A 20,416-nucleotide genomic window follows, 5' to 3' on the forward strand; every position below is an offset into this window, starting at 1 on the left:
TTATGCGTCGTGCCGCGGTCGTGAACCGTAGGTATTCAACCGGAGGAAGGACTCCTGAACAGTACGAAATTTGAATTAAGAAATTTAACCGTAGTAGTTAAATAGTTTATTCTATGTCCAATGTCAAGTTATAAATCCTTTGCAAAGCCTTTTATCGAAATCGAGTTTGCATTTGGATTTTTTTATGTGAACAATATAATTGAATAATTAAATAGATTGTTAGGAACACGTCAACTGAGCACTAACTAATACTTATAATTATTATCTATTCCATCCGATAAACTTATAAACTAGTTTTTGGAACATTAATAAAATTGTTCCAAAACGGAAACTTCTGATCATTGTTGAAATATTTAAATATATCGCTTTGCAAAGGCTAATGTTGTATTTGAAATTTACGTATAATTTCAGTTACATAAAAAACTCTTATCTGCAAAACTAAAATGGCGTAAACGCCATCCGAAACATACAGTTTCTTAATATAGACTAAGGGCCAGCGCCAGACCATTCTGACCTGTACCGATGAATAGTTGCCAGGCATCCGGTTACAATATTTTTTTTTTACGTCATACAACACCAGAGTATTTGCAAGGCCTTTAAGTTGGGAATACGCTATTTCCTTGAAGGTTTGAAGTTCGTATCAGTCCAGAACCACGTGAAGTTTCCAAGGATAGCAGTAACTGTCTAGTTTCGTTGCTCGTCCTCGTCAACCGTTTTCCGGAGCCAACTCTTCATCAGCGGCATTGACGTACGTTAATCGATAAAAGTTGAAAATGTACTTAAACATTTACCAGTAACCTAACCAGCTAATATTGATATGATTTCAATAACTATTGACTAGACCAAAATTTGATCTTTCCTTTCCAATTCAAATCAGCGATGAGTTATTCATCTCAGCCCAAAACCAAACTTATCTCAGTTGTAGTAAGCGGCATTCAATGTCTATTATAGTCAGTTTTTTTGCATTAGAAAGAAGGCAAGCGATTTTTTCGTATCTTTTTATTGAATAACGCTTTTGAAAAATAATTCACGGTAAATATGTAACAATTATAAATCATATACGATCCTTTACAAATTGCTTTCATAAGTAATAGTTACTGATTTTTAAAAAGCATTTTTCAATAAACAAGACAAGATTGTTTACCTTTTATATATATATAGGTAAATTAAATGTAAATAGAAATGGTAAAGATCGATTAGAAATAGTTCTTAATAAGAACATAGTTTGTTTGATATTATGAGAAAATCGTAAACGACATAATACGTTTTAAACTTTATCATGCTCTTTAGTAGATGTTAAAATTATTTTAATACCGATACTTGATCTTTATTTACATGTACAACTTTTTTACATTTTTCGTAACTTGGAAAACTTATTGCATTGACGCTTACAACATTTGAGAATACACATTCGAGTAATCGAGTCAGAACAAGACTGAAGACACTTTTACAACATTAAACCTTATAATACTGGCATGTATCACTACTCGGTAACACACTGATAGGAAATTATTTATTAGAGACTGGTTTTAGATAAGCTCAATGTGGCGAAGAGCGTCCATGAGTTAAGACTGTCTACAAGCTGTTTCATCGCTTCTAACTCTTGCGCTTGTACGGTCAAGGAATTTAATTACAATACCAATTTGTATCTTGTCACAGTGAAAATAGCATAAGCTCCCTAGTGATTTTTACATTGATTGTCACTGAGGCAAGGTATGGAAAGTAAATTTTTTGATTGTACACCTTCTTCTCTTACATAAGGTCGGTAGATCAGAAGGAACGAAGCACTGCCTTTGTATCTGGGCGAAGTGCGTATAAAATACGAGAGTTCTTACTATATGACTGTCTTCTTACGCAAAAATTATATATGTCGGTATTCTCCATATTTTATCTATTAGGGTTGATGATAGGTTATAGCGCAAAAACGTCAAATTTTCATTCTCGTATAAGAACAATTTTGTCGAACTTCAAATGTGTTCCTAACCAGGAACTAGCCCAAAAAATTGTAGGTGTTGTATCTAGGAAGTTAATCAATATTAACATTTTATTTTACAATAGCTAGCACGACATTTGCTCTTTCTATTAATAGTTTTTGGTAAATCTCTTGGGCAATTATTTTCCCATGTAGAACTGCCTTTCTTGAGATGACTAAATCTAAACCAGTCTCTAAAGTAGGTAATCATTTGAAATATCCATTTCAGCGTGTTTAGCAATCAGAAGTGTCTGACATACATGACATATTGTACAAACTTCTTAAAACAACTTTATAATCTCAACAAACTTTAAAATAATTAATAACAAACATTTTTTTAGTTTTGAATGATTCACGGTTAGTTTTACTAGACTTAAATCGTCCAGGACCGGAACAAACGAGGGTTAGACCGAGCGCGGTCTACATAACTTTGACACCCACCCGCTATCTCCAGTTACCCGTGAACAATATGCATGTGTTACTGCATTGAAATATCGGGAGCTCAAAAACAATATAAAAGGTAATCACTGTCCATATCCCGGTCGATTTAAGTCCAAACGTTTTTTTTACCGTCTATCGGGTAAGACCGTCTCCAAGGTATGTTATCGCTTGTAACTCTGTAACCAATGCAAGAGCGTTTGTACATATTTATACTCCAAAAGTAAAATTTTTCGTTGCACAACATTATATCTGTCATAAGATAAGATAAAAGAAGTTTGTACAATGTCATAAAACATGGCTTTCAGAACACTGACTTGACATTCTGTTTGGGAAATATATTTTTTGAAATGTAGGTACTTAAATATACGAATCTAATAAGAGAAAATTTTTAATGTAAGTACTATCATGTCTGAAGTATTTATAATACATTAAAATTTATACATAGGTATTCGGAACGCATCATAAGTGACATCACGGACGGCCGATTGCCGAAATTTGAAGATCAGGGCTCCTACCGGGAAAATCGAAGTTCGTCAATTGCGGGCATTTTTCTCTGTAACTCTAATTACGTCTTAGTAAGAGTAAAAGAGAAAGATCCCCGCTATTTGCGAATTTCGGTTTTCGCGGTAAGCCCCCAGTGACGAATGGATGCGTATATAACGTCCGCCGACAACAGCCAACGGCAATACCTACTTCAAAATCCACTGAACGACTAACTCAGGTGTTGTACTAATCATAATTTATAAAAAAAAATCTTTGTAGATACTACGTTTAAATAACAACTCTTGATTGATGATTCACTTTAGGCATCCCTGCACTACCTAGAAAGGAGCCTAGGCCCAAACAATTGGTAGGTATATATTTATTTAAAGTATTTGCTTTTCAGTTGTCATGTATTATGTTAAATATAGGTATTCTTTATAAATTATATAGATTCAGATATTAACGTGGAAACCGACCAATTTACGGTGCATGATAAAAAAAAACAATCGAATATACCTATTTGTGTAAAAATCAACAACCGACACGTCTTGATGAACACAATAAATTTATATGCTTATTTTCTTGAACACAATAAATTTATATGCTTATTTTCTTGTATATTAAATTCGCATATTTAAGCAATCCACCCAAGATCAAGTCCACACATTGATAAAAACTTGATAATTCATAGGCAGTATCATGTTAGATAAAGACGTAATTAAACATACATCTAATAATTGTTGTCAATAGTCTCGGGTTCCACCCTCACTGATCACGGGGTCTATACAAGGGTCCATACGGGGTTCCGTACAGGGGTCCGTACGGGAGTCCATACGGGGTCTGTAAGTGGTCCGTACGGGGGTCCGCAGGGGGTCTGTACGGGGGTCCATAAGGGTTCCGTATGAGGATCCGTGCGGACTATACGTAGCTCTCCATGTGGCTGGTGGACGGACCCTAAAACGACGCCTCCACTAAATATGTGCCGTCCATTGCTACGCCCGTCTGGTTTCCCTGGACGGTGCTTCCCGCCGGAATGTATTTGCCGCATGCTTGCTGGAATGATAGAAATATTTGTGTTAAAATGTATTGCTAATATAGTATCCAAAGTATAAAATCAGTATGATAGCGGCACATTTGACAGATATGGACGGACCTATTTAAGTCAAAAATATAATATTTTTGACTTCTTTTACTGTGAAATAAAAAACAATATTTCAATTATATACGAAATACAAATTAGATACATTTTTATAATTAAGAAATATAAAATATAAATAAAATTATGTTTGTTTGTACATTTTCTTGCCAGTATATATGTGAACGTGGAGACTTAAATCATATGACTTGTAAATGTTAATATTTAATTAATCCGTTTTATTTAAGCATTTACATTTAAATACACATTAATTTCGACCTAACTACACTTTTATCTACTTACCTTAAATACTTCGACACGACATAATGCTCAAGCTTAAAAAATAAAATTATAAAATACAAACAAAATTTGAAAGTGGCATATAGCAGTGAAACTGTTGTGTGTGAGTGAGAATTTTGGTGTAGTCATGCCAATTAGAGAGAAATAGTTTATTTATGTAGACCCAATAGCGTGTAACGTGTCAAAATATGTTCCTGCAAGTGTGCGTTGGATGTCAAGGTTTTAATTTGTCAATTTTAAATGACACAAGGTTGCGGACCTCTGACCAACCAACAACTGTCATGTTCTTTGCGTTGAAGAATTTCGAACATTGACCCGCCATTTCATGTCTCTATTAATTACGCAGTGTCTTACGTGAGCGAATAACTCGCGATGCGACGCGGCGCGGCGGCCCAACGGCACAACGAGATCGCCCACGTAGGACAATTCCATAGGTATCAAAGGATTTAATTCATCCGCGCCGCGCCGCACCGCTTCGCGTTCGCGAGTTATTCGCTCACGTAAGCCGACACCTTATATTGTTTTCCCGCGGATGATGCCAGAGGTCAAGGCCATCGTGCGAGCGGGACAGCAATATAATTATGCGTGTGAATAGAGATAGAAAATGGCCGATCATTCTAAGAAATTCTTTGTGCTTAGCGTCCTTACTTAGATAAAATACTGTCTTACTTTTGACTGACCAATGATATTACTATTAGTTAGTAAACTATATTCATTATGATACTGTATAAAATGGTCAGGGGTAACAAACATTTTTAAATAATTAACTTTTAATGTTTCTAGTGATTATCTGTTTCTACTACGATGAACATATAACACTGCTTATAAAACGGCTAAATATTAGCGCCATTTTATATTTAATGTGTGCGGTGTGTTGGCATTCCTGTTGAGACCTTTGTCACGTTAGGAGTTTCAACATAACTAGCAAATAATTTCCAAACATTGAAGGACATCCGAATTTAAATACATTTACAACACTCCTGGATCTACTTGGAACCTCGTCTCATTCTTGTTGTTTAACATTTATTTAACTTAAAATTTTATTATTTAGAATAAACATCACCCAAAATTGCGGTAGCCTTTTTTCTACTTAAAGTTTTGCATGCTATCGGAACAAAATACTACTCTCCTGACAAGGAAGATATAAATTTATTTAACGAATTTTAAAAAAAAGGAACCTTTTTTTCTTGCAAAGAATATATAAAATTGCGATTTATGACATTATTTAATTTACAGATTTTAAGCAGACACCAAGATTTACTTTGGACTTCTTGTGCCATCCAAGTAAGCAAAAAAATAGGCCATTATGCTCAGATAAAATTTCAACAATTTATTTTTCATAAAATTATTACATAACAGTTTAATTTTGCCACCGCAAATTTTGGTTAAAAAATAACTCAAGAATAAGACGATCTTGTAACAACAATAACATCATAATAATACTGAAATACACAATAAATACATTTTACACTTCACGATACTGAAACAAAAACTTGCTTTTTACAACATCTTAGCACAGAAGCAAGCCCGTAAATAAAAACCACATTAAATACAACATTTAATACAGAATAATTCTTACAAAAATACTGGGTATCACGTTCAGAATGAATCAAGTAAAAGCCAATGATAGGGCAAGTGATTTGACCCCCGTATATGTTCAAGGTTTTATTTTATAAAATCCGTTACGGAAAGAGAGACCTAAGCCCTCCTACGTTTACACGTTCAACGCAGCTGGCCAACTTTATTGTCACGCGTGCAATAGAGTATTTAAGAGTAAGTTCGGCCTGGCCAGCCACATTAGGGCTCACGGTAGACAACGTGCATAATGTTTATTTAAGGTCGCCGTCATCGAAAACGATGAGGAGGACTATATGTTCAACATAAATTAAAGATTTAAGAGAAATCTTCGACATTTAGCGTCTTATTTTAGTTGTATAACGTGGAAGTTGTTTACTTTTTTTTACATTGATAACCATCAAAAAAGTTTTATATCAAATCTTAATAGCAGGCACTGCAATGATCTCCTGACCATTATTTAGTAAGGGCATTTTCCCGTATTTAAAATATAAAAAATACAAAAGTTACTTGGTCAAAATTTTGCAAGCCAGCACTGTTCATCATAAACAATTTTTTTACTTATATTTTTGAACATACGTGGAGGTCTATTCGTTCTTAGAGCCAGCCCACACAAGCGTCTCCTGAGCGTCGGCGTGTAGTCAACTCTATGGTAGCTTCTCGACGCAACGTTGGCGCAACTACGCAGCGACGCCATTTTCCATAGCGCTGACTAGACGCCGACGCTCAAAAGATGCTAGTGTGGGGTGACTCTTAAAGTCCTCTATCATTGGTATTTGTAAGACACGTACTGAAAGCCACACCGTGTATAATATTACTCAATATGAAGCAACAATTTTTATAGCAGCCAACACCCTGCAGACATTAAAAGCCTTTTTTATACATTTTATCGGTTATTACCACACAGCGATAAACCTTTATGGTAAAATCTAACCTGTATTTAAAAAATCGTAATATGACTGTAACTTTCTTACTAACCAGTTCTAATAGTATTATCGAACTATTCAAGGGTAATTCTTAAATTATATGACTGCGGTAAGACTCAACTCTGCAGCTCGGTCAAACTTTTTATACATTAATGGTTTAGAGGAGTTTAGACGCAGGCATAAATCTAGAGAATGACCCTCAAAATAACAACAAAATAAAAATCCAACCAACCCTTATTGGCCTATACACAAGCCTTATTGGGCTTACTGTGGGACTTAGTCAATTTGTGTAATAATGTCCTATAATATTTATATTTATTTTATTTACTTACCTACCTATCTAACCCTCCATTTCTGTTTCTTTTTAAGTAATATCGTAATTATATTTCAGTCTTATTGCTTATTAGTTCAAATTAAGGGAACACTAACAAAGACCTGATGCTGTTTAATCTTCATATTTACCTAGATTCTTCTCCATACAACATTTCCAATTTTCCACCGTTTTCGTCATAGCGACGGTCGACATTTTTGAAAAGCGTGAAACTAAATGAGGTGAGCTTTGACGTGTGTCACTGACGTTACGCCGAGTTAATTCGCTAACTTAAAAACCGCGTACTTAAGTTCGTACGTAGTAGGTGATAATCTACTTAAAATAAAAGATCGATTGAACAAATTGGGGCAATCTGTCATTTTAGCATCACGTTACTAGTCCTACGTATACCTATTACGCCTAGCTTTACCCACATCCCTACCCTACTCATAAGTAGCCTAGCGTCGCTGCGTGGTAACACCGCACACGTACTGGTAAAGGGTCTTCGCTGGCCGCGGCGGACACCGAAGTATCGCTCGGACGGGAGGTCGCAGTGTACCTCCTGGTTCCCCTCCTTCCCTTCCTGCTCGAATCTAAGAGCAGTACCTGTCAGCCAATTGGAGCTTTGAGTTTTTGAAAAAATTGTACTGTGAAACTGCTTGGATGAATTAGAAACGGTAACAACACTCATTGTAAGTAAGATTTGTAACACATTTATTATAATTATAACGGGTTAGGTATTCAAGTGTTTTTTTTTTCGATTATCGCTTGACGTATTTCGACCCGTTTCGTCAGCCGGGGGAACGGCTAGGCCCCTAACCAAGATGACAAATGCCAAACGAAAAGTAGAAATGTATCGAGATGACAGATGCTACGTGATTATTTCCATACATTGTTTGATTTTCGATTGGCATTTTCTGCCAACTATTGTCATCTTGGCTTGGTCCTTCGAAATATGTCGACGATAATCGACTAAAATTTTACGAGTTCTAAATTCTTATTCCTGTCCATCGGTGACATCATGGTTCTATTTTTATCACTTGTCACTATGCCCGTCACTTTCGCGCTTTCATACTTGTTAGTACGTGACAGACATAGTGACGTAAAAAGTAAAATACTCTTTGATACTTGGTATACATTGAGGAAAACATCTTTGGACTTAAAATACCTATTAAAAAAATTACATCAAAATTCAGTTGAAAAACTATTTAAACATAAGGATAATAACATACAATGAGTGTTGAAATAGAGTTTAAAATAGGTACCTAAACAATAACAAGAAGAGTAATTTTAATATAAATTGTAGTTTAAATGACAATTTGTATGTCGTGTGAGTGAAGGGATACATAACTAAATATTAATTTAAGTTGAAGAATAATAAAAAGTCTTAAAATTATAGACAGACATAAATTAGCCAAAATAATAACAAACAAAGGCATTAAAGACACAAAGCAAAGAGCATATAAATACCCTGTATTTAAGTTGAGCATAATACATACGTATACAAAATACAAATATGTTTGTGTGTATTTGGAGATACAATAGACTTAAATACTAATGCTATATTTAACATGTTGGTGTTGATATCATAATGCTTTCAGTAATTGACGTTTAAATGTCATTTATGATGATTTGAAAATACATAAATTAAGTAAATATAGTTTTATTTGGCATATATTTGGTAAATATAGTTTAATATTTTCAAGATAATACTTACCATTTAAGTCCTTTGATAAGCTAATATAACTATAAAATACTCTGTGTTCGGACAGCAATAATAGCTTTATTTTAAATGATGCCTTATCACAAAGGATGCTATTGTACAGTCACGGACTTTAATTGTTGAGCCATATAGTGTTTATTTTACATTGGACATTTAGTGTTTACTTTACATTGGACATTTAGTGTTTACTTTACATTGGACATTTAGTGTTTACTTTACATTGGACATTTCATACCGTTAGTTTTGGCAACGAAATTAGCTTAAACCCTAAATGGATCAACAAGAGAGAAAGAGAGAGAGAAGTCTGTAACCGACTAAATGACAGTAAAATTCAAACTGTTTACCAAAGTATCTCAGTAACTAAAAAATGCTTAAATATATATGAGATTTTTGTACTCACGTCTCCCCATGATACGAGTACAATAACACCTTTTGTTTAATACTTATTTATACTTTAATATTCTTGTTTGTAGTAAATCAGCAACTTTAAATATCTTCAAAAGAGTTAAAAATTTTGAAGTTCTTATAATATTTATAGCGTTTATTACTTTTGTTATATTTATCATATCATTTATTCATTGAAATCTGTTCATTTGTACATTTTGATCTTAGTATTTTGGTGATGTGTTATTTTTTATTTAAAGCTGCTGAAGAAATCAAATATATAATTAAAATGTGATGTGTTTTTAGTAAAATAATATATATTTTAACTAACTCCATTTCATCCAGTGGTTTGAAGTGCAAATCTATTCAATCGTAGTTGTTATAAAACACCTCTTTATGAGACACTCCACAATAGCGACTCCCGAGCGTCGACTTCTAGTCAACTCTATGGCTGCTGCTCGACGCAACGTTGGCGCAACTGCACAGCGACGCTATTTTCCATAACGCTGACTAGACACCAACGCCGAAAATACCCTAGTATGGGTGTCTCTATATTATATCTAGCATAATGTATGTTACTAATACACAATATTGCAGCACGAGGTACACCTAGCATGGCCACAACATGACGGGGCAAGCGACAAGACCCCAGGTTTTAAGGGTTTTGTGAACGAGCAATTTTATGTTTCTATGGCCGAGAAAAGAAAATGTCAAATCATTTATGGTGAATTCTGTTGATTCATTCTGTTGAGACTTGGAAAAATTTGATACAAATATAAATACAATATTCCCTCAAAGGGATAAGTTCGCCGTTGTACTTCTTACTATGTGTATGTTACTTTTAGTATGTATTTGTGTACAATAAAGAGTTGACTACTACAATAATCAACGAAAACAAAACCGTTGATTTTTCAACGATACACAGCATTGTGAACTAACTATTTTAACTAATTTATAATATTGTAAATGAAGACCAATTCATGATTTCATTTTGCTGCCGCTATTTGTATTTTTTTAATTGTGTGTTTTCACAAAACTTAGCTAGCTTAGCTGGCTTAGCTTAAATAACACTAGACCCTATTCATAGTGTTGTGTTCCTGCCGGTGAGTAAGGTTTGCCAGAGCTCAACGAGGGTGCAGAGTGTTAGGGTCGGCAACACGTATGTAACTCCTAGGGAGCGTCCATAGGCTACGTAGACTTCTTACTACCAGGCGGGCCGTATTCTTGTTTGCCACCGAAGTAGTAATATCACGAACCTGTAATTTTAATCAAAATTTCTACGCATATCCAAATAATAAATAAATAGGTAGTAATCTAAAAAAGTCGGCCATAGAAACATAAAGGTACGGCAAACAAAATGGTCCACATAGTGCTCAGTAAGGCAACAGATAGTACCTCACGACGAGGGCAAGAGGTGAGTCCGATAGGACTGACGCAGCGCACCGAGCGGCGGCGCTTCTGTCGCCAAAATATCAGAATAATTAGGGCCACCACGTACCAGTATTGCAAATCTATTCAACCGTAGATGTTAGAAAACACCTCTTTATGAGACACTCCACACTAGCGTCTCCCGAGCGTTGACGTCTAGTCAACTCTAAGATATGGCTGCTGCTCGACGCAACGTTGACGCAACTGCGTAACGACGCTAATTTCCATAGCGCAAGCGCTCTCAAAAGACGCTAGTGTGGAGTAGCTGCGTTTGCGTTTGTTTTGAGCGTTTTTATCTTGTACAACCCGATATCGGATGTCGAATACTACTACAAAGAAGTCATAATAGCGAAGGCCAAAAAAGATCTTGTCATATTTAATATTTATTTATTCATCAAATATTTTTTTGTGGTTCAAAAGAAAGCGTTATGGCAAAATTTAAAGGAGTTCATGCCATAAAGCACTCTATAGCCTCTGTTTTTTTTTCAAGGGTCCACTGACATCCGACAACGAATCGGATATGTACGGCTTATCTTATAAGATGAATGTATTTGTATTATTTGTTAAGTATCTATAGTCTGGCAATTGAATAAAAAAAAATGTTTAGACACAATATACAAACTTTAAATGAAAAAATGTGACGTTCCGAGCAGGAATAAAAGGAATTTTTTAACATCTGGATCGAAAGTGCTATTAAAAACTGAATAAAAATAATACTCTATAAAGTACGTTCTGAAATAAAATAAAAACATTCGAAAATATTAGAAAACTTAAAATATTATTTCTGTTTATCATTCTTTAAAAACAAATGTGTAACTTATACATAGGTTTCTCAAGAAAATGCATTGAAGTAAAGTTAATCAGAAATATCTGGGGGCACGGCCGTGCCCCCGCTAAGACGAGACAAGGGGCAAAAAGCAGTGCCTATCTTTTCTCGGCACGTTTCGTCGTATTTTCGGACCCTCGTAGTTTCGGTTTGAATAACGCTAGAGAGCTGGATTATTTATTAATCTATCTTCTTATGTATACATTGTATTTGTTTGTGTATATGGTATTAGTTGGATAGTGAGTAGTATAATAAAATGCAGGATAATTAATGTAATAGACTAATCCAATTAATATTAGGAATTATTTGGTATATAAATCTTCTAACTAGATACCGACTACTATAAAGAACAAGTAAATAATAACTAACTAAATAAGTTAGTACTGAATACTGTTAGAGCCACCCCGCACTAGCTTGTCCCGAGCGTCGGCGTCTAGTCAACTCTGTGGCTGCTGCTCGCCGCAACGTTGGCGCAACTGCGCAGCGACGCCATTTTCCGTAGAGCTGACTAGACGCCGACGCTCAAAAGACACTAGTGTGGGGTCGCAATTTTAGGAGCATTCCAATATATATAATTTGTTAGGTTATAGCTGAAACTCAACCAGACTTCTTATATTTAACAGTTTTATTTTCGACAATCTTCTTGCCTTTCAAAACATCAATGATTTTTTTATACTTAGTTTTTTTTTTTGTTTCTACTCATAACCAAAAATAGTACTACATGTATTTCTTTTTACATCATAGCTAATAATTTATAAGGTATTTATTGTTTTACACTTTTTGTAATATCTCTGTGGGAACGTTCTTCTTTTTTTAGCTGTAAAATAAATTCTTAACGTTTTGCATTTTTTTTTTATATTTCTTTCATATTTCACCATGTATTTATATATGACACGTAATTTCTTTATTTTTTTTAATGTACATAAATCGGATTATTTGACGCTCATGCCATTATTGTTTCTTCCTAGTCGCGATTCTGCACAACATGGATTCCACACATTTGCTTTTGATCACATTCCTTATTCTTCGCAGTCATTAGTTTTATACAATCCGGTTTCTTCCTAGTCGCGATTCTGCACAATATGGATTCCACACATTTGCTTTTGATCACATTCCTTATTCTTCGCAGTCAGTAGTTTTATACAATCCGGTTTCTTCCTAGTCGAGATTCTGCACAATATGGATTCCACACATTTGCTTTTGATCACATTCCTTATTCTTCGCAGTCAGTAGTTTTATACAATCCGGTTTCTTCCTATTCGAGATTCTGCACAATATGGATTCCACACATTTGCTTTTGATCACATTCCTTATTCTTCGCAGTCAGTAGTTTTATACAATCCGGTTTCTTCCTAGTCGCGATTCTGCACAATATGGATTGCACACAGTTGCTTTTGATCACATTCATTATTCTTCGCAGGCAGTAGTTTGATGTAGCTCGACGAAAATCAGTTAAAAAGCTATCAATTTATTTCCCATGTAGGTACATTGTACAGTCAGCGTTAGAGATATGTGACCCCCCCCCCCCCCCCTGCATACAACCAATCTATGTAGGGGGGGGGGCACATATCTCTGACGCTGACTGTACTGTAGTTTTCCTCTTGAGTTTTCTTTTGTTTAGGCATGTTGATATCTGTAAATGAGGCAAAGGGTGCCAAGTGTAGAAGAATTGGTAAGATTTTATGATAATAACCCATGGCTAATTTAATCACACGGAAAAAACATAGATTAATATTTAATAATGGTAATGAAATATTTAATAACCATTCTTTAATATTCATTACCGTTTTGCTACAGTGAATGTGGTAAATGACTGTAATGACGAGAATGGTGATACATTTTCATTACTCATTAATTGTACCTTTACTCCTCAAAAGCAAACGCAATCTTAATTATAATTATTCAGTTACCCAGAAAAAATGGTAATAAAAAAAATGCGTATCATATTAAAGAATAATGAATGTGATCAAAAGCAACTGTGTGCAATCCATATTATGCAGAATCGCGACTAGGAAGAAACCGGATTGTATAAAACTACTGACTGCGAAGAATAAGGAATGTGATCAAAAGCAAATGTATGGAATCCATATTGTGCAGAATCTCGACTAGGAAGAAACCGGATTGTATAAAACTACTGACTGCGAAGAATAAGGAATGTGATCAAAAGCAACTGTGTGGAATCCATATTGTGCAGAATCTCGACTAGGAAGAAACCGGATTGTATAAAACTACTGACTGCGAAGAATAAGGAATGTGATCAAAAGCAAATGTGTGGAATCCATATTGTGCAGAATCTCGACTAGGAAGAAACCGGATTGTATAAAACTACTGACTGCGAAGAATAAGGAATGTGATCAAAAGCAACTGTGTGGAATCCATATTGTGCAGAATCGCGACTAGGAAGAAACCGGATTGTATAAAACTAATGACTGCGAAGAATAAAGAATGTGATCAAAAACAAATGTGTGGAATCCATGTTGTGCAGAATCGCGACTAGGAAGAAACAATAATGGCATGAGCGTCGAATAATCCCATAAATCACTTTTCTCTTTATTAGTTTCTTGAAACGTATTGATTTTTTAAAGTATTTAATTCAGTTAAATTGACTTTTTTAAATGTCTTAAACATTTTTCTAAATTTTAGTTAGCGAGATATTTCTTCCGCAATATTATAAATTTTTTTTTTTTTATGTGTCACCTGGTATTTCTGCGGACAGCAGCCGCAGCGCGCGCAGCAAGCCAACAGCGCAGGCGCGCGGCCGGAGTGCGCCGGCGACGCCAGCGGCGACGGCGACCCGGGCCGCTTCACCGCCCCGTTGAACGGATTCTCCATCTCGACGAACTCGCGATCCTGAAATAAGGTACGGTTTTTTTATATTTACCTATGTTATTGAAGACATGTTGTTGGTTTTCATTCTAATTTTTAATACAAAACTCTAATGAGAAGGCTTGTCATTTTTGCCCATTTCAAGGAGCCATATATGTACTTAGAGCCGTTTGCGGTGGCTGATCATTGATCAACAAAGACAGAGAATGCGAAGTTCAGAAGTATCAATATCGATACGATATAAGTGTCTACGACTCGTATATTATTCATTATTTAGTATAGTAATGCACCTAAATGATTTTTAAAATTTGAATAGGTTTCCTTGACAGCCCAGCCCAGTATTGGCAGCTCTCGGAAACGGCTCTAAATACTAAAACAACGGGTCTACGTAATTAATTACAAAATATCGCGTTAATTACAACATCAATAAATAGGTAATTTTATTTAGTACCCATTATGACTTTTTCTACTTTAAAGTAGAAACAGCACTTTTTCGTTCTATCGTCTCATTTCAACACTCCGTTAAATAACGTGAGACGTGAGACTAAGTATTCATCTCCTTATTATTGTTGAAGTATGAGGGATAATATGATAAAATATAATTTGTTTCTTAAAGCATTTGACAAGACAGGATATTTGTTATATATATTACACACACCAATATACTAACTAACACATAAACCTAATTATAGCATGCATTGCGTATGTGATGATATTAAATTGTATCTAAATATTAACCATGAAATACACTCGCAAGAGCGCAACTAACCACTCAATTCGATTTGTTTAGATCAATTAAAATATAAAAACACGAAAACTAAAACTGTAGTGTAATGATAGTAGTAGTTTTTTTGTACAAAAATACATAATAATAAGTTGAAGTATTGTGTATAATTATGATAATTCTTCTAGGCCCCGTTTCGCCACGCGACAAATATATAATTTTCTAAGTATTTTTTATTTTGATGTTCTAGCTAAACACCGTTTGGTTTGAAAATAGATGAAAAGAGTTGTTCATAACTTTTTTTGTGTGTCAAATATAAGTTTTGCATACAGAATTTTTTAAGTATTTGGCCATTACAAATATAAATACAATCGTTTTTGCACATCCCTTTCCATGTATTTACTACGCAAATGTTTGTTAATTTACATTTGTGGTTTAAAAAATATAAGTGTCAAGTGATATACCATAATCAAAGAGAATTGATTGTAATAGAGAAGTAAAGTCTAAGAAAAAAACGTGCAACTTAGTTTGACATCCAAAACAGATGGCGCTGTGGTGCGCCATATGTTTTGCGATCACTGAATTGTCAAACGTCAACTTTTGACAGTTAGAGTTACCGCAAAACGCATGGAGATGTACAGCACCATCTTGTTTACCTGACAAATTCAAAGAACGAAATTGTCTTAGATTTTGCACATCTTACTCAATCAATGCATCTTTGCCATAATGATACAAACTTATGTTATCTATCATAAGTTTTAGGAATGTATGAATACAACACCAATTTTACGAGCATTGCACATATAACTTACAGTGCAAGGGGCGGACCTATTGCGTAAGACGTTCTCTACCAGCTAACCTTTGGGAAAATGAAAATGGTGTGAATACATGTGTACGTAATATAAAACAGACAATTTTTAACACCTTTGCTGCGGCAATTAGTAAAGTTCATGTCATCCACGATGACGCGCGGGTTTTTCAAATCTAACCCTTAACAACATGACAGTACGATTCAAGGCAGGCGTCTTCGTGAATGACACGATCTGTAACTTGTTAAGCATACTTTATATGGAGTGTTTCCAACCCATATCGCAGAGAAGGTGTTAAACAGATGTAAAAGAAACCATGTACCTTTTTTCTCTTTTCTCAAAGACAATAAGGCATCCTTAAATTGGTAACAAGACACAGGAGGCACGTAACTTTGATCGTCTTTTTTTGATTGCATTTTTAGGGTTCCGTTCCTCAAAAGGAAAACCCTTGTAGGATCACTTTGTTTTCCGTCCGTCCGTCCGTCCGTCTGTTTGTCTGTCAAGATTCTTTATCTCGGGAACGCGTGGAGGTATCGAGTTGATATTGAAATCATATACTCAGCTCTACAGTCCATTGAAGCTGTGAAAAAATCAAACGTCTAAGTTAACGTAAAAAAATAAGCCGCAAGAACATACATTTTAACACTCTCAAGGGAATCAAAATTCATAGGGTACTTCTCGTTGACCTAGAACTATGAAACTTGGCAAGTAATATCTTCTTACAATTCATGATTTTGAGATTTTTCCCTGTATTGCTACAAATACAGGGTAAAATCACAAAATCATAAATTTGTAAAAAATAATTATAAAATAAAATAGAAGTTAATTAATTAGTACGGAAGTCTCGGTGAGCGAGTCCGACTAGCACCTGTCCGGTTTTCATCAATAGCACCATTGAGGTTCCAGGAGGCTTGATCTCATGACCTTCCAGTTATTTACCAATTTAAGGATTAAAAGGTATATGTTTCAACTTTCTTAAACAGTATGACGATAGTCAAAATAAATTGAGTACTTAACTTTTAAATTTACGCATACATCGTAGCAAAATTGAGCTTATGATTTATAACGTAATGTGAAAGCTTGTGTGACAAATTAGTAGTAGTAATAGACTACAACTTGTATTATTACATGTAGAATTATAGCTTTAAGTGTGCGTGTGTAATGAATTAGTGTTATTTTCCTAACAATTACCTTGCTCAATATTAAAGAGGAATAATTAAGCATAGACTCCGTCAGTTTTGGTACCAAAACGCTTATTATTTTCGTAGTCGACATCTAGCATCGAGTAGCGGAATAGTACCGCTACTTGATACTAGATGTCTCGAGTGTCGCGACTCACGAAAATTGTGTTGCTCAACAATTTACAACTAATATTTACAAGCAGCAGGAGCTTTGTTGAGCAGAACAGAGATTTCGTTCCTCGCAACATCTATTGCCAAGTAGCAGTAATGATAATTCAGCTACTCATTTCTAGATGTCGATTACGAAAATAATAAGCGTTTTTGGTACCAAAACTGATGTATGGAGTGAAAACTCCATGTACTTTTTTCTCTATATCAATAATTGACAGGTAGATGTAATGATTATCCTTCTATAAATACTTTACTACTGCAGAACTTTGATATCATTATTACCTTTGCTCAGTAGCTCTCCAGTTTGACCTGTAAGTCTTTAGCTTTAAACAAAGCTCAGCCATTGATTTTGCATACCATACCCAAGGGCCATGGAACACACGCTCAGAGCATCAGGAGTGTGCACGCCCGACGCTGACGCCACAAATATATGGCGGTCAGCGAGCATGCACGCTCGTGACGCTCGGAGCGCGCGTTACGTGATAGGGCCATTAAAAACTAGCACTTGCCCAGTCAATACTCACCGTGGTGCGCTCCAAGCACCGCAGCAGATGATGATGCTGCAACTCGAAGATGTCTTCATCTCGTCCAGCGTCGTCCAGCTCCACGCCGGACTCCTGCGCAGCCAGGCGAGCCTCGGCGGCTTTCTTCTTGGAGACGAATGCTGCGCCAGAAGATGCCTTGGCGATGCGGATACGGGCAAGGCGGGCTTTCTGGAATTTGAGGATGTGGAGTTTAATTGTTATCTCTTTAGGATATTATTATAAAATTGGTGTATTGTGAAATTGGTGACACACGAGGGCGTCGGTAAGGCTATAAAATGATTGTCTTTATAACTCTTAGCCTTCAAGGAAGACCAATCATCTGTAGTCATATAATATATGATTATCACCTATGAATTACATTTCATATCGTTCGGTCTCATAACTGTACCCAGGGATAAAGATTTTAATGAAAACCTTTAATGAGAAAAGCCCAGAATAAATGATAAATTTCACTTGTCCGCTCTCTTGTTATAGTTCTAATGATAATAAATAGACCTGAAGTCAGTCACTGATTGGTACTGCCAATAATATCATGTTATGAGTAATTTTAACACTGAGCGCACAGTTCTCAGGATTTTGCAACCGCTAAGCTAAGACTATTATAATGTATTCCAGGTATTTTTATCTTTTAGTGCGCCAAATTATTAACGATACTTTAAGTGGCAATTGAATAGAGCACAATATTAGCTGTAGCCATATAAGAACAAAAGTTTCTTTTGCTACTTTTTTGGGTCCAATGAGAAAAGCTTAGACTAGAGTTGTTATAGCAGTTCTTACCCGACGGGCTTTCCTTTCATTAGTACGGATTTACCATCAGAACCAAAGAAGTGTTCTGATGGTAAATCCGTGAGTAATTGGACATGATGACCGGCACAGGCAAAGAGATCACAAGCACTCCAGAGAACTAGCATACGCCGTCCACGATCTTGCAACCGCTATGTACTGCTACGGTTTGTGATTGTATAATCCAGCATAACATTAAAGACTTTCAGTTCAAAAATCCAAAGACATTACGAAAAACTGCTCTTTGGACTAACCAATTTTACCATACTACTAAGTTTTATCCCATCTTATCCATGATACTAACGTGTTTTTGGATGTTTAAATGAGAGAAGACCAATGATGATTATGATGATTTTTACCAGAGAGCGAGCACATGCCACATCAGCTCTCTGGTTCTGATGGTAGATCCGTGAGAAGTTGGACACGATGACCGGCACAGACAAAGCAATCACGAGGACTCTAGAGAGCTAGCATACGCCGCCCACGATCTTGCAACCGCTTGTACAGCTAATGTTTATGACATTGTAAACTACTTTCATCTCAAAAATCAAAGGACATTACGAATTCCGAAAAATGCCGTTTGGTCTAAACAATATCCCATTTTACAAATGACACGTGTTTTTGAGCGTTTGAATGAAGGAACACGTCGATGATTATGACGATTCTTACCCGCTGCGCCTTCCTCTTATCAGCTCTCTGGTTCTGATGGTAGATCCGCGAGAAGTTGGACACGATGACCGGCACAGGCAGAGCGATCACGAGCACTCCAGACAGCGAGCATACGCCGCCTACGATCTTGCCCGCGATCGTGCCTGGGACCATGTCACCGTACCTGGAAAGGAGAAGTTATGGTTAGATTTGTATAGCTATTGATTTTAACTGTACCTAACGATGTCCATAAACCAACAATGTTTATAATTGGCCAAATTTTTCATGGCAATCCTGAGACTAAGTATTTTTAAACTGCTAGAAATGGGTGTTAAGAGACTAATTTTCATTAAATGTCACTTATACGTAAATAATCCAAGGCCTATTTTAAATCCTCAAACATTAATAATTTTATATATAAACTGTTATACAAAATCACAAACAAGTAACAGCATTTAAACGTCAATCAAACAAAAAAATAACATTATTTCGAAACTAGAATGTTCAGTTATGCCACTGACTTTTCATGCTTCTTCGGAGATTAATGTTAATAATAAAAAACATGAAATATTTTGACAACACAATGAGAGTTATATTGCAATGTCAGCCATAAAATAAAAACAACAAAGTCAAAAATTAAGAAATTGTTCCTTTTAATTCGAGTGTTAAATGATCGGGTGCATATACACAAACATTTATAGTTTTATCTCACCTCCACTATGACAGAAACGACGCTTTTATTACAAATTATAATTCTTCTGAATTTTTGTTTTGTTTCTAAATAGTAATTCATTGTTTTCGTTCGGGTTGTATTTTTGGCAGACAAATATAAGTGATTCCCAGAATTAGTACTACTTTTAGAAAGTGGGCAATTACATTAATATTCTTAAAAAATGTTATTTACTTTAACAAATCAAGTTAACTGAAATTGGCAATATATATTTATTTACTCAACAACGTTGTCAGCAAAATACAAGAAAATTACCAATCTGCAGTCATGCTACATTTCCAAACCATCAACATTTCATCAGGTATCCAACATTTGTTGTGTCTGATCTCGTAAGTTTTACATGTGCGTTGTCAGAACTTGTCACATCAATCGCGAGCACATTTGGATGGTTGCCAGAGAGTTGATTAGTACCTACTTTGAAAGAGAATCCGGAATTGACATCCGTTTTTCGTTTCATTCGGGACACTGACGGGTTGTACGCTACGCTTAATTTTCT

At 35.4% G+C, this 20,416-nt stretch overlaps 1 protein-coding gene across 4 annotated transcripts in view; it reads right to left on the reverse strand.

The window, feature by feature from the left end:
- Positions 1-511: 511 nt before the first annotated feature.
- LOC133530756 (potassium voltage-gated channel protein Shal) overlaps positions 512-20,416 on the reverse strand; it is a 175,177-nt gene continuing 155,272 nt past the window's right edge. Inside the window, exons 2-7 of one of the 4 annotated variants that reach the window (XM_061868810.1) lie at positions 19,212-19,374; positions 17,739-17,927; positions 14,201-14,353; positions 10,645-10,707; positions 7,635-7,748; positions 512-3,949 (exon numbers count right to left, since the gene is read on the reverse strand). In XM_061868810.1, coding sequence (XP_061724794.1) covers positions 3,851-3,949; positions 7,635-7,748; positions 10,645-10,707; positions 14,201-14,353; positions 17,739-17,927; positions 19,212-19,374 — 781 coding nt within the window. In that variant the 3' untranslated portion in view covers positions 512-3,850. The remainder of the gene's footprint in view (positions 3,950-7,634; positions 7,749-10,644; positions 10,708-14,200; positions 14,354-17,738; positions 17,928-19,211; positions 19,375-20,416) is intronic. The other 3 variants (XM_061868811.1, XM_061868813.1, XM_061868814.1) reach the window with 3 other exon arrangements.

Source organism: Cydia pomonella, chromosome 23 (assembly GCF_033807575.1).
Source record: "Cydia pomonella isolate Wapato2018A chromosome 23, ilCydPomo1, whole genome shotgun sequence".
NCBI classification, from domain to species: domain Eukaryota; kingdom Metazoa; phylum Arthropoda; class Insecta; order Lepidoptera; family Tortricidae; genus Cydia; species Cydia pomonella.